This window comes from Protopterus annectens, chromosome 8.part0 (assembly GCF_019279795.1).
Source record: "Protopterus annectens isolate FY-2018-M chromosome 8.part0, PAN1.0, whole genome shotgun sequence".
Lineage (NCBI taxonomy): Eukaryota > Metazoa > Chordata > Ceratodontiformes > Protopteridae > Protopterus > Protopterus annectens.
The window spans coordinates 1635780364-1635805912 of NC_056741.1; the positions used below are offsets into that span (position 1 = coordinate 1635780364).

The 25549-nt window shown below is 43.7% G+C and overlaps 1 protein-coding gene across 1 annotated transcript in view; it reads left to right on the forward strand.

The window, feature by feature from the left end:
- The window catches only part of LOC122808522 (protein Aster-B-like), a 1382984-nt gene that overhangs the window by 388025 nt on the left and 969410 nt on the right, over window positions 1-25549 (forward strand). The window contains exon 7 of the mRNA XM_044079476.1: window positions 12014-12129. Within this exon, the coding sequence (XP_043935411.1) occupies window positions 12014-12129 (116 nt within the window). The remainder of the gene's footprint in view (window positions 1-12013; window positions 12130-25549) is intronic.

Sequence of the window (25549 nt, forward strand, 5' to 3'; positions counted from 1 at the left end):
CTAATAAAAATATAAGACTAAGGTTCAGCTCTAACTTTAACTAAATTAACCATTTCAACAGTCTCATCTCTATCTACTGGTTTTAAATCAGTTTCTAAACAAACTCGTCTTTATTCGTTACCCACCATTACTTCTTTCTTTCTGTCAACAGTACTTTTTAACTTTAATACCCCTCCCCCCCACACACACACACATACACGCACACACACAAAACTATGTACATCATTGATGGTTTGCCTAATCAGTATATACCTTTACTTTTCTTCTCTCTACCATTTCTTCATTTACATACTATTCTTCCTTTTAAATTCTCAACTGCTTCCCTTGGTCTCCATCTGCCCTGTCAGGGTAAATGTTTCTGTCTTTAACTCCTTTCTTCAGTCAGTTAATCTTAAGCTTCCTTCACCTGTTCTATCTCTGCCATTTCTTTGTAAACTTTTTTCTTCCTCTTCTCCCTCATATCTTCCCTTTCTTCTTCTTATTTAAGGTTCATTAATCTTTCTACCTTATGTCCCATTTGGGGCTGTCTTTTGTTCCATCTCTTTGTAATTATAGCAAAATGCTAGCCATATTAATTCCTTATCTTCCTTTGGGACTTTTCTTCATATCCTAAAATGAAGAATTTTTGGGTGATTTTCTCTACCTCTAGCTATCTGTCTTTAACAAGCACCTCCATTTCTTTTCTAAAATCTTCCAGCACCTTGTAGCTCTAGAATATATGTTTACATTTCGTCCTTTCTTCCCTAAATCTTCAGCAAGTTTCACCTATCCTACTTTTATCTTGGCTTATTGTGTTGGGCTGTAAAAATATCTTTGGAGACATTTTCATGGAAGATTTTGAATCTCTAGGCTTTAGTGGCTGCCACATCTCCTCCCATTTTGATTCCTCAGTTGGGGTACCTATTTCTATCCCTGATTGCCTTTTTTGCTTTTCTTTTTCCTTCTTATTTACCCCACTTAGACAGGTCTTCACTATTCTCTATAGTCCTGTTGTCATCCTTCCCTTCACTCTCTTCACATCTGTCCCTTGAACTAATCCTGATACTTCTATTTCTGATCTTATTTCCCTTTCCATCTAACTCCATCTGATTTTGGCCCCCTGGTACTCCCATTCTAGTTTATCTTCCTACTAAAACTTGTCTTTAAAATATATGAATATAAAATCAGATAAAACGACTGAAGTATAAAACAAACCTTAATAAACAGTATGCGTTTTCACTCCAGAAAGGCACTTCATCAGACCATTTCAAACAATGGTAAAAAGCAGTTAAATACATAATTTGATTTATGAACAGGTTTTAAAGGTACAGTCTCATTTAGACCTGAACCTCTGTATGCCTGTAACTTTAAAATCCATTTAAGCTCAGTACATTCAGTTTTGTTATCAAATTAATATCCAGTAGCTGTAAAACAAAAAGCACAAAAGAATTACATTTATCCACTTTAAAACTTGTATTTCACTTCCTCCCAGGTTTTCAGCCTCCCCCTTTCATTATTTGTGACCAGTATTTTATTCTTTATTGTTTTGTGTTCCCTCTCCATATTACATTATTTTAGACAATATAATTATGTAGTCCCCCCCCCCCCAGTTGAGGATGAATTTTCCTCTCCAATTGTTCATTCTGGGTCCCTCTAGTAATACCTGTACTGTATCCTCCCTTTTCCAGTAGTCTCTGCCCTGTCTCTTAATCATTTGTTTCCCATGAGCTCTATACCTCACATCTGTGAGCCTAAAAAGATTCAGTGCTAGACATGCCTACTGATTGGTCTATAAATCTTCTATCCTAATCCTTCATTTAAAGTTGAATCTGTTATTTTCTGCCAGGCTATTCTGTGACTTTCTCCATCCCAAATATATATTGTACACGTTTCATTTTTTTCAGTAGCTCTTGACTTGGGAGTGTCCTGTGTGCCTGTTCTGCATAGACAAACTTGAGTATAATGCATATCTGCAGTACTTGTACTCTTTGATCTATATCCATTTTTTTGCCTTCCAGCTCAGAAGTTGCTGTTTACTTTGGATTATATTTTTAATAAGTTACTTTCAGGTACTCTTCATACATTTTAGCTTTCCATATACCCAAGTGTTTCATCACTCCTTTCTGCATTTCTTTTTAAAATTTCTACACATCTGACTGACATATCCACTTTACTTATCACTCTAGATGTGTACTGCCTATATACCAGTCTACCTTATTCTTTTCAACATCCAGAGGCACAAATGCTAGGTCATTTCCCCTTTCTTGTGCAAATTTTACCATCATTTGTATTTTGGTCACATCATCTATCATTCTTCTACTCCACCCCAAATCCCAATTGGTCATTAAGTATCAATTTTGGTAACAAATTTCCATGTCTTTCTGCTTGGGTTAGCATAAAACATTTATAACTGTGGTTCAAAATTGAAATGAAGCTGTATGAAGACAGGACTAATGGATCCTTCCTCACTTTTTGTATTACTACTATTGCTTCTTTCCAGGAGTTCAGAGTGAACCCCCCTCTACTATTTTGTTAAATAACTTTAACCATATATCTATCTCTGAGGCTCTTTACATTTCCCAGCCCCACCACTTCTCATTTACTTCTTCATCACCATTCTGGTTATATGGTCATTCGACTGTTGGTTTCATCCTCTTTTAAGTACTGAAACATGGCATCCACTTTCCTCTTCTTCCAGCTGTGTTCTCAGTGTACTTTCTCTCCTGTATAACTTTAGATAAAACTCCGTAAACTCTTCCAAAGCCTCTTCATATCTCCCCTTTCTAATTTAAGTTTGTAGATTCCTCTTTCCACCTCCTGTTGCCACAGTCTCACTTTCACGGCTTTAATTGCTTTGGAGTTATTAGCACTGTACAAATTTTCTACTACTATCCATTTTGTTTACACTTTTTCATTATTCCATTTCTGTATTTGTTGGTTTATTTCCCCTTTCCCATGCTTTGTGTTCTACTCTGGTTCCTCCTTTCCTGTCTCTTTTTGTATGGTTGCTGGTTCCTTCAGTAGTTTATTTTTACTCTCCCTTCTTTTCACTAATATCTCTTTTAATTGTTACTGTATCCCCCTCCTTATTCTTTGGTTTGTCTCATCCTATCTCATCGTTACTTGAGATGGTAGGGCTGCACACCTCTCAACCTCTTAAAGCCAAAGAAATATGGACAAAGCCATAAATAATGGGGGGACAAAGTCCCAAATAAAGATATTTTTGAATATTGCACTTGCAGACTTAGAAAGTTGATAGAATAACAGGTTTTGCATTAGCATGAATTTTCTGAAGGGTATGAAGTCTGAAATTCAAATGTATTCATTATTTACTGACTTCAATTCTCAATGATTTGCCAGTAATTTCACAGAAAACCATAAATGTTATGTTGTCCTTCTCGCATTCATTCTTACTGGTTGGGTTTGGAGCCGATCTTCGGCTCTGACTCGGCCAAATACACTAACTTGAAGTCTTTCACTTAGCTTGTGGCTGAATACCTATCTTATCATGCATTGGAGTAATCCCCAGATTTTGTTTGCCACTTAATGAGTTTGGATGCTGTTTCCTTGGCCGTGGCTAAGTGTTTGCAAACTTACTATTGATAGTTGATTTTTTTGTCAAAATCTTATTATAGAGTTGGTATAGATCCGAGTCTTAGTTAGTTTATCCTTCCTATAGTATTGCCTGTTGTGTTGCTGTTTGTTGGCGGTCGTTTTTCTACTAGGTCTTAGCCTATCTCTGTCAAACTTTTCATCAGTAGTAGTTGGTGTGTGTATACCTTTTAGCTCTTTTGAGTTAGAGAGCTAAAAAATAAAGCCATTTAAGTTAGATGGTTTGTTGTCATGTGTTTCCCTTTAGCTCAGCTAGGTCCGTTTAAGTTAGAGGGCCTAGCGCCCATTTAACTTGGAGGATAGAGCTGTGTTTTCCCTGTAGTGTTTTTTTTTTGTGTGTTTGTCTTAGAGTGTTTATAGTGCCAGTACTTTTCTTATTGCTGTTCAAAATGTTTTGGTGTATAATATGTCTAAAGAATCCAGAGAAAAGGAACCCAAGCCTTCTGGGTTCAAGAAATGCCAACAATGCTCACAGAAAATGTCTGTAACTGATGGGCACAGTGTGTGCGTGTGCTGTTTGGGGGCTATTCACCATCAGGAATCTTGCAGATCTGAAGTAGTTAACTTCATTTTCTGCAACCTGTGGGTATTTGGATCCATATCGGATTCGAGCCGGCAATATTTTATCAAGCATCTGCTCCAAGCTTCTCCCCTTACCCATAATCTCTCACCTCTCCTACCTTCCCTCAGATCTCATTTGCCACTTCATGCGTACGCATCATGGTCTCTATAGCTCCAAGTTGGGTAGTGTAAGTGGAACTTTTGATTCTTTAGTTAGTGTGTGAGAGTAGTTGTATGTGAGAGCCCTTCCTCCCCTTCATCTTGTCGTCAGTTTGTTAAAAAAAAAAAAAAAAAAAAAAAGTAGTTAGAAAGTTTATGTTTCTTTCTTGAATAGAGTAGGCCTAGCCAACCCCTGAGTGTGCGTGTGTCTAGTTTAGCGTTTGGCTCAGTGGAGTGTATTATGGCTGACCAGCCTAAACCAATGTTCAAGAAATGCACAGAGTGTGGCCACAAGCTTTCACCGGCCGATGGCCACACTCTGTGTGTTATTTGCCTTGGTATTCCCCATCTTAGTTTGCCATGTGCTGTGTGTGCAGGGTTCAGTCCCAGAGCCCTTAAAGAAAGGAAGGTGAAACTGGTAGCCAAGGGCCTGCTACCAGTTTCTGCTTTAGAGACAACGGCCTCAACATCGGCTCCTGTAGCCAACCAACGCCCCCCTCAGGCTGGGACTCAACCTCCCTCTAAGCCTGCTAAGGCGGGGACAAAAGCTGCAGATAAGGACAAAAAAGAGAGAGAGAAAAGGGTAGAGAAGCACCACAAGTGATCTCCTGAGCGGGGGCCTTTTCCCAGTCCACCTGTGAAAGTTGTTAGGACCACTTCCCCTCGGCTCCACTCCCCGAGGTTCTCCCCAGAGCTGACGGAGCCTTTGGATCGGAGGCCTTCTTTGAGTTCGCCTCATAGGGCCAGATCCAAGTTGATCGCCTCCTCGCGGTTGACTCAGAGTTTCTCGGAACTTGACATGGACAGGATGATGCGTAGATTCATTCGGACCCAAATCCAAATGGAAGTCTTGCCAGGCCCCTCTAAGGCCAGCGAGGGGACCTCTATGCCCTTCTTCCACCCTATCTCTCCTTCCCCGATCCGACCATCGGTCCCGGGGTTTATGGATCCTCGGAATTGGGGGTTTGGCACTGACGCTTCCTCCAACCTCAACGCCGGCCATTACCTTGAGTTCCTTGGATCTGACTTGTTTGGATCCGAGCAACTGTCAGGGCCGAGAACAGGGAGCCAGATCCGAGGGAACGGAGATGTCTTCGGCTCCAACTTTGTCGGATCCGAGTCATTTCTTGAGGACCCTGGCTACCTTGGCTTCAGCCCCAATCCTCATGACGGAGCTGGGGATAACTTCTTCCTTGTTGGTTGCCAAGGAGGTGCACTCTCCTTCGGCCTTCAACGTGGTGGAGAGGGTTCTCTCCCAGGGATTGAGACCTCAGACCATTGCCTTGGGCTCCACCCAGGCTGCCTTGGATTTGGTCAAGACTCCCATCAGCTTGTCGCAGGGACAGCCTGTGCCAGAGGACCCCCAGATGGATCCCATTGTGGAACCCCCCCATGACTTACGAGCCCTCTTCAGAGAGTCCCACTGAGGAGGCCCACATAAGCATTCATGTAAGAGGAGGCACATGGACTCTCCCGAGTCCCTCACAGAAGATACTGACTTGGATGAAGGTGAGGGTTCCCCCAGGTCACTTCCTGAGGATGTTTCCTTTGGAGACATCATGGAAATCCTCCACCAGAGGGGAGGTTGGTCAGCCCCAAAACCCTCAACGGATGAATCAGTATTCTTGGAGGCCTTTGGCACGGGCCCATTTACATCCTGAGTGTCCCCTCCTGTAGAGCCATTAGTGGATCTTATCACCACATGGGCATGGAAGGAGCCTGACACCATAGAGCCAATACCCAAACACCCAGACAGGATCCTTTCTCCTCCCACAGACAGACAGGCTTGGTACAAGGGATCCCCTGTGGATGCTATGATGGTGGCGGCTGCCACCAAGAGAGAACTGGCTCAGGAAAGTTCTTCGGTCCACCCTCATTTCCATACGAGTGCTGAATTATTTGGCACACATCATTCGACTCCAGCGATACCTGGTCATGGAATTCGCTGTGTCACCCCCAGAGTCCTTGTTGCCAGAGGACAAGCATCTGTTCTCGGCGAAAATGCCGACTCTGAAATCTGTTTCTAATACATCCATGCATCTTCTTTCCCATGCCATGGAAGGAGCAGCTAGGGCAGCTGGGACTGGTGTAGCTATGAGGTGGCACGCCTGGCTCAGACTCTGTCAATTCTTGGATCCTTTCAAGGTGTCTTTCATGAATGCTCCCTTTGATGGTTCCTCCCTTTTTGGGAAGACAGTTCGTGACACCTTAGTCCACAGCGAGAAGGACGGGAATACTCTGTCTGCTGTCGGAGTCCACTTCTCTAGCCCTCAAAGATCCTTTTCTAGGAATCAGAGAGGGCAGAAGAAGATGTGGTTCAGAAAATCTCAGTTTTCCCACGACACTCAGGATAACTCATCCCCTAGAGGCAGTGGGGGACAAGACAGATGCCGCCCCAGAGGCAGAGGGGGTCCAAGGAACTTTGGGTCGAGGGAGACCTTCTTGGACCGACCCCCGCAGCAACCCTGAGGGGTTGCATGACTGTCCTACTCTGGAGACAGTCGGGGGAAGATTGTCCTTGCACCTAACGGCTTGGGAGTCCATCACGATGGACTGTTGGGTGCTCCAAATAATATCCAGAGGATACTCCATCCCATTCATCACCCCACCTATACAATCAAAGCACTTCCCGGATGTCCCACCCACTCAAAGGCAGGCCACAGCACATGAGATTTCAAAGTGCTTTACAATCGGGCCATCGAACCAGTCCCCCCAGATCAGTCTGGATTAGGCATTTACTCCAGGTTCTTTTTAGTGCCAAAAAAGACTGGGGACCTCAGACCCATATTGGACCTGTCTACCCTGAACCTGTCGGTAGCCTAGCAGAAATTCCGGATCGTCACCTTGCAGTCCATCCTACCTTATCTCCGTGGATGTGACTGGATGTGCTCGATGGACCTCCAGGACGCTTACTGCCATATCAAGATTTGCAGAAGCTCCAGGAGATTTCTTTGCTTACAGCTGGGAGCCAATCACTTCCAGTTCAGAGCCCTATCCTTTGGTCTCACCACAGCCCCCAGGGTGTTTACCAAGGTTATGGCAGAAGTAGCGGCTCACCTGAGGCTTCAGGGAATTCAGGTGTTTCCTTATCTAGACGACTGGCTCCTCGCTGATACCACCAAGTGTCTACTTTGCTTGGCCAGAGACTCCTTCATGCATCTTGCAGTCAATCTACGGATCACCATCAACATCTCCAAGTTCCGCCTAAATCCGACACAGACCTTGGAATTCATAGGGGCACGCTTGGACACTCTACTATTACAAGTTTTTCTCACTCAGGACAGAATCCAGAACCTACGGGCCCATGTGTCAGTGATCCTCGGCCCCAGGACACCAATGGTGAGCAACGTTTTCTGCACCCTAGGCTCCATGGCAGCAGCAATTTCAATTCTACCATGTGCACATCTTCACATGAGGGTGCTTCAGTGGACCTTGGCAGTTCAGTGGTCTTGGTTAGACCTCCCCATGGAATACCCTATACGGATCAGCAAAGCCTGCAAGACTTTTCTTCTTTGGTGGCTCCAATCGCCGGAAATCTTGGCAGGTCACCAATTCTTAACATCCCCAGCTCAAGCCACAGTAACCACGGACGCCTCCCAGCTCGGGTGGGGAGGGGCAATTTTTGGTTTGGGAAGGACAGTGCAAGGCAAGTGGTCCCAATCCGAGACCAGACTGCATATCAATGTTCTGGAGATGAGGGCAGTGCTTTTAGCATTGCAAGCCTTTCCCACTGTTCTCTCCCCGGGGATGATTGCAGTTCAGACAATATGTCCGTTGTCTGGTACATCAACAAACAAGGAGGGACCAGATCTTACCCTCTCTGCCGCAAGGCCATGAGAGTGTGGGAGTGGGCGATTTCCAACAGTCGGTTTCTGATCGCAACGCACATCCCGGGACACTCCAACATTTTAGTGGACAGATTGAGTCGGGCTATTCTAATGCCATATGAGTGATCTCTGAAACAGTCAATAGCGGAGGAGATCTTCCTAGCATGGGGTCACCATTGCTGCGATCTCTTCGCATCTCCTTCCAACGTGAAGTGCAGTGAGTTCTTCACTCTAATTCCCTCCCCAGGGGACTCTCCCAGAGATGCTGTAGTCCATGCTTGGCCTCCCAGGTTACTGTATGCCTATCCCCCACTACCTCTAATTCCGAAGTTTCTTCAGAAAGCATACCAACTGGGGTGCAAAGTGATCCTCATTGCCCTGTTCTGGCCGCGTCAAGTGTGGTTCTCCTTCCTCTGGTCTCATGCTCTAACTCCTCCACGGATTCTAGATCCCTGCCCAGATCGCACATCCCATTGCTCAGGCATCAGTCCGCCCGACCTGGACAGCCTCAAGCTAACGGCTTGGTTGCTCCAGTTCCCCTGATCACTAGGACTCCCGGTTTATCATCTTTGGTAAAGAGTATTCTGGTGGCATCCCTCAAAGCTTCCACTAGGAAGTTTTACCGCAGCAAATGGAAATGCTTCTCTATTTGGGCTTCTCAGAGAAACATAGATCAATTTACTGCCCCGGTTCCTGCAGTCTTGGAGTTTTTGTCATATATTTTTTAACAAGGGGCTAATTCCTCCACAGTGAAAGTACAACTGGCAGCCATATCTAATTTTCATATTGTCGAAAATTTGAATGCTCTGGCCTCCTTGAGATTGTGCAAGGCCTTTCTAAAAGGTACTTTTCTCTTGTGTCCCCTGGTTAAGAATTCCGTCCCACCTTGGGACCTTACTCTAGTTCTGCAGGCATTGGTGGCACCCCCTTTTGAACTAGCAGCATCAATAAACTTATAATTTCTGTCCTGGAAGACAGCCGTTTTAGTGGCCATTACTTCGGCTAAAAGGGTTTTTGAGATCCAAGCTTTGTCTGCCGTGCCCCTCTACTTGATTTTTCATAAGGACAGGGTTTCGCTTCGCACGAAACCTTCTTTCTTACCGAAAGTGGCTTCTGAATCTGACATTAACCAGATGATAAATCTGCCTTTGTTGTTTCCAAATTTCCAGAACAAGGGTGAATATAAACTGCACTTGCTAGATGTTCATAGACAGCTTCATTTCTATCTACACAGGACTAAGCAATTTCGTAAGTCTGACCAATTATTCGTGTCCTTTTCTATCCCCTTTTTGGGCAAGGCCATTTCCAAGGTCTCTTTAGCCAGGTGGAGTACACAACGTATACTGCAAGTCTATAGGGATAAAGGTCTATCCCCACCTGGTCCTATTAAAGCCCATTCCACCAGATTTGTGGCAACTTCTGCTGCTTTTTGGTCTAGGGTTTCTCTGGATGATATCTGTGCAGCAGCGACCTGGGCAAGGTCACATACATTCATCTCTCATTATAAGTTAGATTTGATCTCTAGAGGGAGAGCATCCTTTGGCTCTGCAGTGCTCAGCAATATCCTTCCATGAGGGCCTCCCAGGAGTTTTGGTAGCTGGAGACTCTGTCCCACAGGTTGCAGATAAATGAAGTTAACTACTTCAGCTAAAGAAGTTATGTACTCACCATAACTTTCCATCTAAGTAGTTATACTTCATTTTCTGAAACTGTCCCTCCCTCCTTCCTCCAAACCTGTTCTAGGTTAACGTTATTGAGTTGCTAATAGTTTAGTTAGTGGCAAACTTGATCTGAGGGAAGGTAGGAGAGATGAGGGATTATGGGTAAAGGGAGGAGCTTGGAGCTGATGCTTGATAAAATATTGCCGGCTCGGATCCGATATGGATCCGAATACCCACAGGTTGCAGAAAATGAAGTATAACTACTCAGATGGAATGTTATGGTGAGTACATAACTTTTCTTTTGTCACACCTTCACCTCTTGAGTGTTGCATGAGAGGAGAAACAATTTGATTAACAGAGGTTTACTAAAGTCTACTTTTGATGAAGCTTTACAAACTGCTTCAAAATCTAAGTCCCTAGCTACTAGTGACAAATCCAAAAGACCTTCCTCTTCATCCTGTAACTTGGCTCATTCGAAGCCTCCAAAGAAAATTGCTAAAGTGACTAAAAAATCTATCTCCTCAGCTCTACCGCCTTCAGAACTGAGGGAGATAGTTGGCGCAGACAGATCAAGTCCATCGGTTCCAAATACTTCGGAACTGATAGAGACTACTTCTTGGAGCCGGTCTGTTGAATTTGAACTGGTGTCTCCGACCTTGAGATCTCCTATTCTTCAAAGGTCTTGATCCTCTACACTCTCATCCAGGTCTTCCAGGAGCTTATCAGATGATGATGTGGACAGGGTGGTGCGGCGGCTTTTGAAGTCGCCGGCGCTGGCTAAATTGTTTTTGGCTCCAACCCCACCGGTCTCAGAGCCATGCAAGATGACTACATCTGCTATTCCTCCTCCAAGCCATGCTGGATCTTCAGAGCCAGAATGCCAGGTACCTCTTGCGGTAGATCCTTCAGTTCCGAGACCCCTTTGGGACTCTTCAGAACCGTGCCATCTGGAGTGTGTAGGAGTTGTAGTTCGCTGGTCTGCGCTGGTGGAGGGGCTGTCGGACCCGAATTTCTTCAGTTCTGAGTCTACCCCTCATTGCATCAGCACAGGTGAGCTCAGCTCCTACATCGGCCTCAGAGCCGATCTCCTTGGGGCCAGGGATTTCCTCTTTCCTTGGAACCGGAGGTATCCTTGGAACAAGGGAGATCGGCCTTCGAGGTGATGAGGAGTGTGCTGTCCACACCTACAGCTCTACTCAAGGATACTGGCATTCTTCCCCCTCAAGCACCAGTGTCTGCTTTGGCACCATCCCATCCACAGAACAGCAGAGATTCAGGGCCTCAGGAAGCCCCATCAGGCGAGCCCCACTCTTCCAAGACCTCCCCAGAATATTCATCTGAGGAGCCCCCTCAGAAGAGAACATGCAAGAGGAACCATATAGACTCCCCTGATGAGTCCATCACTTCTGACACTGACCTTGAGTTGTTTGCTGTAAATCTGGCTTATGCATACTACACAGATTATTTTTCCTCGGATCTCTTTGTGAATGGGCATTGTCCAGTAAAGAAAGAAAGAATGAGTGACTGGACCAATGAATAAATTATACTGATGAAAACTTTTTCAAATTTGCTATGTACTATCAAGCTGTGTGTGTCTATTTGTAACCCTTTACAGCTATTCCCTGGTCAGGGACTACTAGCTTTCTTAATCTGGGATAGAATGTTTTGAAATAACATTAATATCTGGTGGCACAGTGATGCAGCAGATAGTCAGGTATGCTTTCCCTCCTTTTGAAACTGTGTTTAGGAGGGTGTCCAGTTTCCTCCAAATTGTAGTGTATGCTATTAGGTGATACTGATGTAATCCAGTGGGTGGGTGTTTATAAGCCTGAAGTTTTCAAAATGATGTGTATATCTGTCCAATTTAAAATGGACTGGATTCCTATTCAAATTAATTTCATTATGTATACACATTGCTTTCCAGGAAAGGTCCTGGCATTCTTTTGACCCTGAACAGCACAGAGGTGGGTATGCAAAATGAATGAATAAATTGTAATCCAGATGCCAGATACTTTTTTTGAACATTTAATACCTCAGAACTTTTATTCTTTAACCAGATCTGGCAAAAAAAATGGCTGGATCACATTCATGGGTGGCTACATGTAGCACCTGCTGACATTATAATTACAGTCCTGGTAAATACTTCCCAGTTGCCAGTACCCCCACTGTTCAGTCAGATGCTAACAGTTAAATTATCCATTTTATTTCTTCTAGCCATTGTGTCCAAAGGAGTTATGGCACTTTGTCCACCAGTGTTATGGGAACGAGTTGGGACTGACCAGTGATGATGAAGACTATGTCCCTCCTGATGATGACTTCAACACCATGGGGTGAGTAAATTAGCAGCCTTTCCTACAGTAGTACTTGAACTAGTTACTGGCGTCTCAGTCTAATTTGCTAGTATAGCATTTCATACTTACATGCTTGAATCAGATGAGTTAGCAAGAAGAGCACTGACGCCATGTTTTTAGACACAGCATCTGCACTTATAAACAAGGGAGTCAGTCACTGATGTGTGTCAGGTAACTTTTCTGACAAGTTAAAGTCTTTATTGTGAGGCATGACATTTATTAGATCACAGATCTGGCATCATTAGGTCCTAGAATCCTAATAGAACATTTGTTTGACACACGTTGGTGCCACTTCTGCTGATATTATCTTCATTTCTTGTATATGCATGCTCCTTAGATTTGTCCTACTGTTGACTGCTTCTCCAAAATTTTGGAAATAATTCCCAAAGAATGAACATCACATACTTTATTTTCTTTCACTTTGACTGCCACAGTTTAAGATATGTCAGTTTATTGAAAAGCAATATCCGGAACGTCATAATAGTGAAAAAACTGAAATCAAAATATCTACTCCTGTCTGTGTAAAAGGCTGAATTGCCCTTCCTCAGGACCCATGTTAGGGCTCGTTTCCTAGTTTCATTTACAGAAGAGTGACATTGTTTGTTGACCAGGTGTGTAAATGCTGTGTAAGCGTGTAATGTGTATATGCTATTAGTAAGTATTTTGAGTTCAGCACTGTAAAGATTCAACCTTTTGACATTTTAGAATTTTGCATTCAGAGTTATGACTTTCAGTAGACCACTGTTCAATAAAATGTTGCAGATGGATCCCTATCGGTTGATCGAGTTTTCAGAAACTCAAAATTTATATTGGCGAGTAGATATGATCGAATTTACGAAAACTCAAAGCTTTTGTATGGAGATTGCGGTACAGTGGGAATCACGGAATTTACTATTTTCCTCAATATAGTGCAGTCTTGCAGTTGTTATATACAATTTGCAGGGGCTGTGGGGAGCACAGCCCCCCACACGGAGAGTGCATGGGGGCTTGCCCCCTGCAAAAATGTTAAAAAAGATAGATTTTTGATTTTTTTTCTTTTTTTTTTAATGTTTGAGTTTTCGGAAATTCAATCATATCGTCTTGGCAATATGAATTTCAAGTTTCTGAAAATTTGATCAACTGACATAGATTCGTCACTTACACATTTAAAAATGTCACATCTCTTGCATCACTGCCACTCTAAAAAGGATGCTAAGCGGGTAAATGTTTGTATTTTCTTCTTGATACCCACACACCTTCTGAATGTGGAGACCTTATGCTGAGAGAATCTTCTAGCATTGCTGCTCATTCTGAGAAGCTTTCTTTAGAAAATGTGGTTGAACAGTCATTGCCGTGTAATGAATAGTTAATAGTGAACTGGGTTATCACAGTCATCACTGAAGTTCAAAACTAGATCATTGTTGCAGTAGCCCAGGTTATATGGCTCCTACCTCACTACTATCTGCCAGCTTTTCAAAGCTAAAGGGCACCCTCCACATCCTTTAAGTATTATGAGCTCAAGAGGAATTCCATAAAAGGGACAGTTAGTATGGGAAACGCTTAGAACTTTCTTGCCACCAAAGAGTGCTCCTTATGCAGGCACAAGGAACTGTCAGTCTGCTTAAGATCCTTATAGGCTGGGTAGATTAAGTCTGCTGTTGGGGAAAACCATCTACTAATTTTTTTTTCCAGAAAAATATGTTTTTATGTGAAAATATGTTGCCATTTGTTAGGAAACAAATTAAAAATCAGTGTCAAATAAATTCGGAATGTCAATTATCAGGGGAAAGTTCTTTGTGAATGCTTTTGCAAACGATGTGTAAAAAGTATTACTTTTTCCCCTAATGATTATGTAGGTTTTATGTATAGGGGAGGACTTTGGGCTTGTGCAGACTTTCAGTGTTTTTTCTTAACTGAACTTACTTTTGGCTGTCTTAAAACTTTACTGGCTACTTCAGGCTCAATTTGCCATCTTCAGTAGTCAGGGGGTCTTTGGATAGCAATGAGGCTGCAGCTGTCACTCAGCAAATGATGGATGAGTCTACTGTGTGCAGTTTTAGTTCTTCAGATCACTCCATCTCCCACATCTACCTCTCTGGTGTATCACCTACAGCCAGTAAAGACCAGGGGGTAGACATGTCCTTTGCAGCTGTGGGGATGCCCTGCATGGGCAGGGGAGAATCGCTCTTGCCTGTCTTCTGATTCGCATCCTCCACCTCCAGTTCTGAAGCAAAGTCAAGTGTTTTGTCTAACAGCTGGATAAGGAGTCTGGGTCCCAGGACAGTGTGTCTGCCTTGGGTCCGTCCTTTAATAGGGAATCTCCCAAGAAAAGACAAGAAAAAAGTTTAGCTTCTTTTTTCTGTTTCCGTGGAGAAGGAAGATTTGCTAAGGAGTTAATGTCTGTTTTTTTCTGCTTCCATTCCCTCTGCTATGAAGAAAAGGAAGAAAAGGTTTCCTCACTTTCTGATTCTGGAATTAAGTCTGAAGTGCAGGATTTTTAAGGGTAAATGTTGTGCTTCAGGATTTTCTTCTCAACCTGAAAATTCTGTTTCTAAGGAAAGTGTTACTTAAGATTTTCCTCCAGAAGACCTTTCTTTTTTCTGAAACTTTATCTAAAATTAAATAGGTTTTAATTGGGTCAAAATGAAATCCTCATTACTTCAGCATACCTCTCAACCTCTTAGAGCAAGAAATCCGGACTAAGCCACAGACAATGGAGGGCCAAATGCCCAAAAATCGGGACACTTCTAATATATTGCTCTTACAAACTTAAATAGAATAACAGATTTTGCATTAGCATGACTTTTCTGAAGAATATGAAGTCTAAAACTCAAATATTTGCCATTATTTTCATGATCTGCCAGTGTTTTGCCAGAAAACCACAATTTTATGTGAAAGAGACCAAAATTATGAGGCAAAAATCTGGACATGCTGTGAAAATCTGAACAGTTGACAGGTATGTTGCTTAGCAAATGTACTATGATTTCTTACAATTGGATATTCCCTAATCAGCGACTCTTACTACTGCTTTATCTGCTTTAGAGAATATTTATTTCACAGTACGCAGTTTACCTAACAGTCAGTCACCTGCACCTAGGAAGTCTGACAGGTTATATAGGGTGCCTCAAATTTACAAATACTTGTTTGCTTATGCTAAAGCTGGCCTTGCAGTGAATTCCTTATCCAAAACTGATTCTGCATGACAAATTGGTATTGCTAGCCCCATTTTCACTGACAAGGATAGGAAAGCTTTTGAGAAATTTGGGAAGAAAGTGTATGCCACTTTAACATTCAGAGTTTTAAAATTGGCAGGCTCATATATTAAACTTTTACCTCTGTCTTTTGAGAATATGCAACAGTTAACTCTTAACTCCCCCTTTTCTGAGATGAAAAATTTTTGGAATGCCTGTTTAGTATCTGCTTCTCATGTCATCAAGCATGTCTTAACACGTTATTATGCTGCTCATACCTCTCAGTCTGAAATCATCAGAAATCTGGACAAAAGCCCATGAAAGCTAGGAACAACTTTTACAATTAATCATTAGTTTGCTCGGGTCATCCACAAGCCTTGGGATTCGCACCCCCCCCAACTCCAGTTCTGTAGCAAAGTTTCAGCAAAAGCTCAAATCAGCCATGAGAAATCTCAACTTACTTTTATATACAAACTTTCCTTTACAATTAATCATTAGGTGAATGTCATTGAATTGTTGTAACAATGTTCTCATACTTTGTGTCTATCATTGTGAGGTGAGCACAGCTGCATGGCATCAAGACGGCCACTAGGTGGCAACATACTCTATTTGTAGAAAATCCCTATTCCCTCTGTATGCAAGCAGGTTAGCTCCAGAGTCTAAGATCAAAACTACTCCAAAACAAAACTTTAGTTCAGTCCCAGTTCCCATAGCTTTACTCATCCTTGAAGAGCTTGCTAGCAAAATTTGTTTTCTGTAAGATTAAAAGCTCTGACAGTGTATTGTCTTACTTACATTTCCTGGCTCCTGATTGTTTTTTTTGGTCACCCTCCTACTGGGACTTGCTCTGCCCGCTCCATTCTCCCTTTGGGCTCACTCCACTCCCCTACCCTGCCCCCATATCCCACCCGCCCCAGTGCTTCTGCTCTTATTCACTCCCTGACACTCCCTTACTCTACCCATCCAGTTACACACACTTCGTGTTATCCTGGTTACACCTCCTAGATCTACAACATGCTCATGCTTCACCTATCACTTCTTACTACACTAATATTACTGTCTCACCTCACTACTTATCAACACAACACATTCAAGACACCCAAATTTCATCACACCACTAACCTACCTTACCATACTACTCCATGTACATATCTCTCCAGCTCTTTTACACTTGTCAATATTACTAGCCTCCAATATTTTCCATGTAAAATAATACCTACTAAAGATAGTCACTATAACCCTTAGTTATTCAACAATGAGCTTATCAGACTATTGAAATTACTTACCAATATTGTCTCTAGGCTACTGCTTAGTGGTGACATCCACCCAAACCCTGGACCACTCTCAAATAACACCAACCCTCGTAGTCACTCTAGTCTTAACACCCCTACACATCCAATCGTAAACAGAAAAAAATCAGACCTATTGCCAATGAAGATTTATATTAGAAGTATAGCCAACAAATTAGACATCCTCCATGCCACTCTAGCTACATACTCCGCAGACATAGTAATAATCACTAAAACATGGCTAAATCCACGTACAAAAGATGATGAAATACTACCCCCAGGTTACTACGGGTAGACTCAGCAAAACAGGAGGTGGAGTTGCTATCCTCTTTAAAGACCATGTCACTTTAACTTTCCTTGACTGCAAAACACCACGACTCAAAAGTGCAGAAATCATCTATACCACACTAACTATAAATTCAAGAAAAACACATATAATTGGCTGCTATATCCCACCTGGAAGTAATGCCCCAACTATAGAACATTTATTGCACAGGGCAAGTAGTACCCTTAGTCAGGAGGCATTCATATTGGGTGATTTTAATTTAGACTGACTTGCATATGATACAGGTCACCCCATCCAACACATAAACGTGCATGGTTTTATGCAAACTACTCAAGAACCTACGCAAATAGATAAAGGTAGTAAAAAACAATCAACCTTGGACAGGATATAACTAAATAACTCCTCTCACTCATCCAGTCAGGTTGCCTTCCTGATGGTCTGAATGACCACCTACCCACATTTCGTATATGCCAGCACATATTCCCACCAAAACCTATGTTTAAACAACTTAGAAAAAACATAACTTCAATCTTGACAACTTCCTAGCTGACCTACAAAGGTCCAGTTGGACTCCAATCAAATTCCTTGACCTCAGTGACTCAGTGAACCACTTTAATAAATCCTTTTAGATATAGTAAATGCACATGCCCCTGTTAGAACCATCAGAGCAAAATCAAACTATGCCGCCTGGCTAAGCAGAGACACTAGGGCCCTTCTGAAAACTAGAGATAAAGTCTGGGAACTATGGTGTACGACTAACACAGTAGCTTCTAAACAACAGTATCAGGAACCTAGAAATAAGGCAAAAAAACAAAAAAAAGGATAAAATAACATTCAAAACACATACCAAAAAAACCTGAAAAACTCTGGCCTGCTATAAACTCAATCCTTTACCCAGGAAAATCGACTACACCAACTCCAAACATCCACAACAATTCTGACAGCATAGCTACCATTTTTAACAAACATTTTACTGAATCTATAGTTGCCCTTTCCAAGTAGCAAACCCCTATTCCTGATACCAAACCAATCAAGTCTACAACTAGCAATGACTCGTTCCCTTTCTCCCCAGTACCTACAGGCACTATAAAAAAACTACTCCAGAAAATAAAACCTACTACACTTGCCGTAGATAACTTACCCAGTGAGTACCTCAAAATTGCAGCTGAATCTATAGCCTTCCCAGTATCAGTCCTTATAAATAGATCAGTTCTCAAAAACAAGGTTCCTCAACTGTGGAAAATCTCCCATGTAATCCCACTTCATAAAGGGGGACCTTCCACAGAACTGACAAACTATCATCCAGTTGCTATTCTTTCATCTCTTTCTAAGCTAATCGAAAGGTGTATTCAGCTCCAGGTCATAAAATTCTTACTAACAAATAACCTTCTCTCAAACAATCAGCTTGAGTTTCCCCCATCGCATAGTACCACTGCTGCTGTCTTATCCTTCACTAATACAGTAAACCATCACAGGAATAACAGGAATAACAACAAGTTTGTATCTGCCATCTTTCTAGACCTATCAAAATCTTTTGATATGGTTTCATATTCCAAACTAATAGATGTACTAACTGAACTATTCTTCTCACCATCTGCCACAGCTTGGGTTAATAACTGTTTATCTGGCCATCAACACTCTGTTCTATGGCAGGGTGACCTATCTCCATGCCTTCCTTTATCCATTGGTGTCCCACAAGTATCTATCTTAGGCTCTCTCCTTTATTCCCTCTTTATTAATAATCTACACACAGCTACTCCACATGGTTCTATAATACAGTATGAGGATGATTCAACACTTATCTGTGCTCCCAATTCTCTATCAGCTCTTCATTCTCAAACACAGGAATCTTTCACTTCTGTTGAAACATGGTTAGCCAATTCCAATCTAATCCTGAACCCAAACAAAACTAAATTACTACTCTTCCAACATAACAAGACATCTGTCTCATGCCCACTATTTCACATAAAGGCCAAAGATAATACTGTCATCTCCCCAACAAACCATACAGAGCTTCTTTGAGTGGAAATAGACAATAACCTAAAATTTGACTTACATGTCTCCCTAACAATAAAAAAAGTCCATAAGAAACTTTGAAGTCTACATAGGTACAAAAGGTTCCTGACCAAAATGGCCTAAATTACATTAGCACAAACCCATCTACTCCCCACTCTATTATATGCCTCTCCAATTTTAACTAATCTTAGGAAAACTAACCTATGTAAGCTAGAAGCATGTTATAATAAAATCTTTAAGTTTGCATCTGACTGACCATATAGAACACATCATTGTACAGATTTAAGGATACTAGGCTGGCTTGAACTTCCCAACATTATTCTTTACAACCAACTCTCTCTAACTCACAAAATCATAACACAACCAACTAGAATCCCTGCACTACAAAATCTCATCCTTCCTTACAGTTCCAGTAGAACACTTCACTCTAACAATAAGAACTTATTCACCGTCTTCAAGGCCAACAACACTGCAGGAGAATCTTTATTTTCCAGCTATGTATCTCGTATATGGAACTCTCTTCCTAACTCCATTCTCTCAATCTCGTCCACTAACCACTTTAAGTCATCACTTAAAGCTTATCTAAAAAGTAAGTGGCCATGTTCCTGTACTAACCCCTCATAAATGCCTGATACATCACAGTATACCACAACTATATTCATCTTCTTCCCTGGTGTTTGACCTTCTATTCCTACTGGCCCGTCTTAACCTTATATATTGACATAAGTCATACTTTACAAATAGTACTAGCTATGTTCAAAGCCTAGGTTTTGTTGTCATGATGTAACACATTTGTATTTTCTTATGTATACTGCATTTTGTTTACTTTATACTTTATTGATTATTGTAATTTGTGCATTAAAATTTACTGTTACTCATGGAGCTTTTCTCCCCGGGCCTCCACTGAAAAAGGACCTGTGTCCAGTTGGACTTTCTTGATAAACAAATGTTAAATAAATAAATAAACCACTAGCCAAAAATCTGGACAGTGATTAACATAACATCTGAAGTAATTTACTTAATTTGAGCTTCAACCTGTGGGTACCGGATCCGTATGGGATCCGAGCCGGCAGTTTCACTAGCATCTGCACCGAGCTCCAAGCTTCTCCCCTTAACCATAATACACCACCACTGCCTTGCATCCCCCAGATGCTAGCCATAAGCATCGTGCTTCTGAGCTCTGAGTCTGTGAGTTGGGTTATTTTGGTATTTTAGTGTTTTCTGAGTATAGTCTTGTCAGTGTCAGTTCCCTGTCTTCCTCCCCTCACTGGTGCATTGAGTTTTAGGCTTTTTGTGTAGTTTTAGGTAGTTAGTTAAGTTTAGTCTATAGTTGTCTCCCCCCCCCCCCTCAGCGTTTTGTGTGCTTTCTGAGAGTGTGGTGAGTGGGTGTGTTTAGAGAACTAGTTTTTGTCTCTATTTGCCTGTGTGTTTAGAGAACTAGTTGGTCTTTCTATATTGTTTGAGATTTCTATAAAATTCTTGAGTTAGGACATGGCTGATCTGAAACCAGTCTTTAAGAGGTGCACTGAGTGTGGCCACAAATTGTCACCCCTGATGGCCACACTCTTTGCGTGATGTGTTTGGGTGTAGCCCATTTGAGCACTGATTGTGCTATTTGCGCGGATTTCAACCCGCACGCCGTTAAGGATAGACAGGCCAAGTTAGCCTTGAAAGGCCTTATACCTACTATGGAGGTGGCTGCCTCCTCTACTGCTTCAGTCACAGTGGTTGCTGTGGCTGCCTCTCCTTCCTCTCTTGTCCTTCCTTCTCCTCCCTCCCAGGCTGGGACTCACCCCTCCCACTTCTAAGCCTGTGAAAGCAGAGCTCAGAAAAGGCAGAGAGAAGGAGAGAGAGCACTGGACAGAGAAAAGAAAGAGGTCTCCAGACCTTTCAGCTCCATCAGGAACTCCCACCAAGAGTGATTCTAGGCACCATGACTCCCCTTTGCTCTGATCTCCCAGATTTTCCCCAAAGCCGGAGGAGCCATGACCACAAACTAGGGCCTCGGTTCTTCGACCCACCTGGTCAGAGTCCCTGGCCTCGTTGCGGTCCACCTGCAGCCTTTCCGAAGTCGACATGGATAAAATGATGCGGAGGTTCATTCGCACACAAATCTAGATGGGAGTCTTGCCAGCCCCCTCTCTATCTGGAGGGGGGCACACTTCCTTTCTTCACTCCAGTTTCTCCTTCTCCAATCTGACCTCCGGGTTCGGAGTACATGGATCCGAGGATGGCCTTAGTCAGGGGGTTGGCGCCGACAATACCTGTCTCCTTGATGTCGGCAGCTGCTTGGAGCATGTCGGATCTGACCAGTTCAGATCTGAGTGGTTCTTGAAGCTGGAGCCTAGGTGTCGGATCCGAAGGAGTGGAACTTTTTCCATTGGCTCTGAAGTTTTGGGCCAAGTTCCCCCCCCTCGGAGCTCCGTCCACTTCGGGTCCAGCTCCGTTTCTCATGTCGGATCCGGGGAGAGCAGTTTCCTTACTGGTGGCCCAGGAAGCTCTTTCCTCCTTGGTGTTCGACGTGGTAGAAAGGGTTCTTTCCACTGGATCGAGGCCCTTGACTATTTCTTTGGACTCCGGCCCGACTCCCTCCGCTTTGTGTGTGAATCCCATCATTTTATTTGAGGGACAGCCCATGCTCGAGGAGCCCTGGGTCATTCCCCCTGAGAAACAAGTGGCTTGTGAGTTCCCCCTAGGGAGACCCAGTGGAGACGTACCTCGCAAGCATACATGCAAGAGGAGGCACTTGGATTCCCCCGAGTCCCTCACCGAGGGCACGGATTTGGATGACGGGGAAAGTTCCTCCAGATCACCTCCCAAGGATGTCTCCTTTGGAGACATCATGGAAATCCTACACCAGCAGGGAGGCTGGTCCACCCCAAAATCCTCCTGGGATGAATCTGTGTTCCTGGAGGCTTTCGGCATGGGTCCATCTACTTCCTGGGTGTCCCCTCCCGCAGGTCCCCAGGTGGACTTGGTTACATTGCAGGCTTAGAAAGAGCCAGACACTGTGGAACCAATCCACAAATGCCCAAACAAAATTTTGAGCCCTCCCCCTAACAGACCAGTGTGGAATAAAAGGTCCCCTGTAGACGCTATGGTGGTAGCAGCAGACACCAAAAAGGAACTAGTCCAGGAGAGTTCCTCGGTTCATCCCCCTGACCAAGAGTCTAGGATGATGGACAGCCTAGGGAAGTGAGTTTATGCGTCAGCGACCTTTTCCATCAGGGCGCTGAACTATCTGGCCCATGTTACTAGACTACAGCACAACCTGGTAAAGGAACTGGCTGAGTCCCCCCCCAAAGTCCATGTCGCAGGAGGACAGTGACAATTTCTCTGCGAGGATGGCAATTTGACAGCAGTTACCAACACGTCCATGTGACTCCAATCACATGCTACTGAAAGAGTGGCTAGGATGGTTGGGTCCGGCATTCCCATGAGGCATAACACCTGGCTCAGATTATGTCAGTTCACGGAACCCTTCAATGTGTCTTTTGTGAACGCCCCATATGACGGTTCTACCCTTTTTGGTAAAACCGTCTGAGACACCTTGGTCCAGAGTGAAAAAGATGGGAAGACACTGTCTGCTGTCAGAATCCACTTCTCGAACCCTCAAAGATCCTTTTCCCAGAATCAGTGAGGGCAAAAGAAGATGTGGTTCTGGAAGTCTCAGTATTCCTGAGACACTCAGGGCTGTTCTTCCCCTAGAGGCAGAGGGGGACAGGATAGATGCCGGCCCAGAGGCAGAGGGGGTCCGAGGATTTTTGGGTCTCAAGAACCATTCTCGGACAGGCCCACGCAGCAACTCTGAGGGGTTGCCTAACTGCTGTACTCTGGAGGCAGTCAGGGGTCGCTTGTCGTTGCACCTGGAGGCATGGGAGTCCATAACATCAGACCGCTGGGTGCTTCAGATAATTTCCAGAGGATACTCAATCCCATTTGTAGTTCCTCCCAAACCTCTCAAACATGTCCCGGATGTACCACCCATGCAAAGGGAGGCAGCAGCACTGGAAATTTCCAAGCTGCTAGAGAAACAAGCCATTGAACCCATCCCCTCCAGATCAGTCCGGATCGGGCATCTACTCCAGGTTCTTTTTGGTGACAAAGAAAATGGGGGACTTACAGCCCATTCTGGACCTATCTACCCTGAACCTGTCAGCTGCCAAAGAGAAGTTCCAGATGGTGACCTTACAGTCCATGATGCCATACCTGCAAGAGAGTGACTGGATGTGCTCGTTCGACCTCCAGGATGCCTACTATCATATAAAGATGCACAGAAACTTCAGGAGGTTCCTCCACTTCTGGCTAGGAGTCAATCATTACCAATTTCGAGCCCTACCCTTTGGTCTCACCACAGCCCCTAGGGTGTTCACCAAAGTGATGGCAATAGTAGCGGCTCACCTGAAGCTTCAGGGGATTCAAGTCTACCCTTACCTGGACAATTGGCTCCATACTGCTCCCACCAGGCGTCTACTTTACTGGACTAGAGATTATTTCCTAAAGCTTGCACTCCACTTAGGGATTACAATCAGCACATCCAAATCTCTTCTGAATCCTGTCCAGGTGATAGACTACATAGGGGCACGGATAGACACACTACAGACAAAAATCTTCCTGACCATGGAGAGAGTTTGAAACCTAAGGATGCATGTTGCCTTCATCTACCGTTCTCACCTTCTCTCGACAGAATCGGTTTTGAGGCCCTAGGTTCTATGACAGTGACCATAACGCTTCTCCCATGTGCCCGATTACACATGTGATCACTACAGTGGACTCTAGTGGTGCAATGGTTCTTGCTGGAGCTTCCTTTGTCGCATCCAGTACACCGCAATCGAGTCTGCAGGTCATCCCTTTTTTGGTGGATGCATTCTCTGGAAATTCTGGAGGGACGACCCTTTGCTCCAGCTCCTGTCCAAGCCACAGTGACCACGGATGCCTCCCAACTTGGCTGGGGGGGCATTGTTCGGGCAGGACAGTCCAAGGCCTGTGGTCCCCTATCGAGACCAGTTTGCATATAAATGTTCTGGAGACGAGGGAAGTCCTTTTGGTGTTGCAGGCCCTTCATGCCTTTCTTTCTCTTGGAACCATTGCAATTCAATCAGACAACATGTCAGTGGTCTGGTATGTCAACAAACAGGGAGGGACAAGATCTTTCCCCCTTTGTCGCGAGGCTATGAGAGTTTGGGAATGGGCAATCTCCACTGGTCACTTTCTGACAGTAATGCACATTCTGGGACGGCCCAACAATCTAGCGGACAGATTAAGTCAGACCATACTGATGTCTTACGAGTGGTCTCTAAATCCTTCAGTAGTGGAGCAGATCTTTCTGGAGTGGGGTCGGCCTTGCTGTGATCTCTTTGCATCTCCATCCAATGTGAAGTGCAGCGAGTTCTTTGTTTTGAACCCCCAGCTGGGGGAGTCCCCCACAGATGCTCTAGTCCATGCTTGTCCTCCTGGTCTTCTGTATGCTTACCCTCCTGTACCCCTTATTCCAGGGTTTCTACAGAAAGCTTGCCATCTGGGGAGCAAAGTGATCTTCGTTGCCCCATTTTGGCCTCACCAGGTATGGTTTCCCCTTCCTTTGGTCTCATCTTCTGGCTCCACCTTGGATCTTGGATCCCATTCAGGATCTCATTTCACACTCCTTGAGGGTTCCTCACCCGAGTCTGCACAGTTTGAAGCTCATGGCTTGGCTGTTCCAGTTCCCTTAATTGCTAGGACACCTGGATTGTATTCTTCAATCAGGTCTATTCTGGTGGCAGCTCATAAATCCTCCACCAGGAAGGTTTATCGTAGCAAATGGAAACGTTTTTCCTTTTGGGCTTCTCAAAGGAGTTTAGACCCTTTCATAGCTCCTGTTTCAGCTATTCTCGAATTTCTAGCAAATATTTTTCAACAAGGAACTAGCTCTTCTACAATCAAGGTTCAACTAGCTGCCATCTCTCATTTTCATGTGGGCAAGACTACTGCTTCTCTAGCTTCTTCCAGACTGTAAAGTTTTTATTAAAGGTACCATGTTAAGTTGTCAATCTCGCCTTCATTCTTGCTTGATGGGTTCGGAGCCGATCCTCGGCTCCGACTCGGCACTAGCTAAGCTCGAGAGTCACTTTTACCAGCTCGAGGCAGCCCCATATCCCATGATGCAAGGCGGTAAGTACCCAGATCTTATGAGGTCCTCCTTTTACCAGCTCCTGGTAAGTGATTTGCTACTTTGATATTTTAGCCCTTTTTCACAAAAAACCCTTTGATAATTAGTTTTAAGTTAATTTTAAAGATTTTCTGACAGAAAATTCCCTGTCTCTTCTAATTTTTTTAGTCAAACTTTACCCATCCCATCCCCCCCCTGTTAGGGTGTGTGTGTGCATTTTTCTAGTTATACCCTTTTGGTATATTAATTTAATTCTTTGACTGGTGTGTGTGTGTTGTGTTACACCATGTCAAAAGAAAGGGTCTCAGGCTTTAAGAAGTGTGACTCGTGCTGTCAGAAGATGTCTCTGACAGACGGTCACACTTCTTGCCTGTATTGCCTGGGGCCTCTTCACCTGCAGGACTCCTGTGCTATATGTCATTCTTTCAGCCAGAGAGTCCTGCAGGAAAGAAGAAACAAATTAATACTCAGGGGCCTTCTGCCGGAGGGC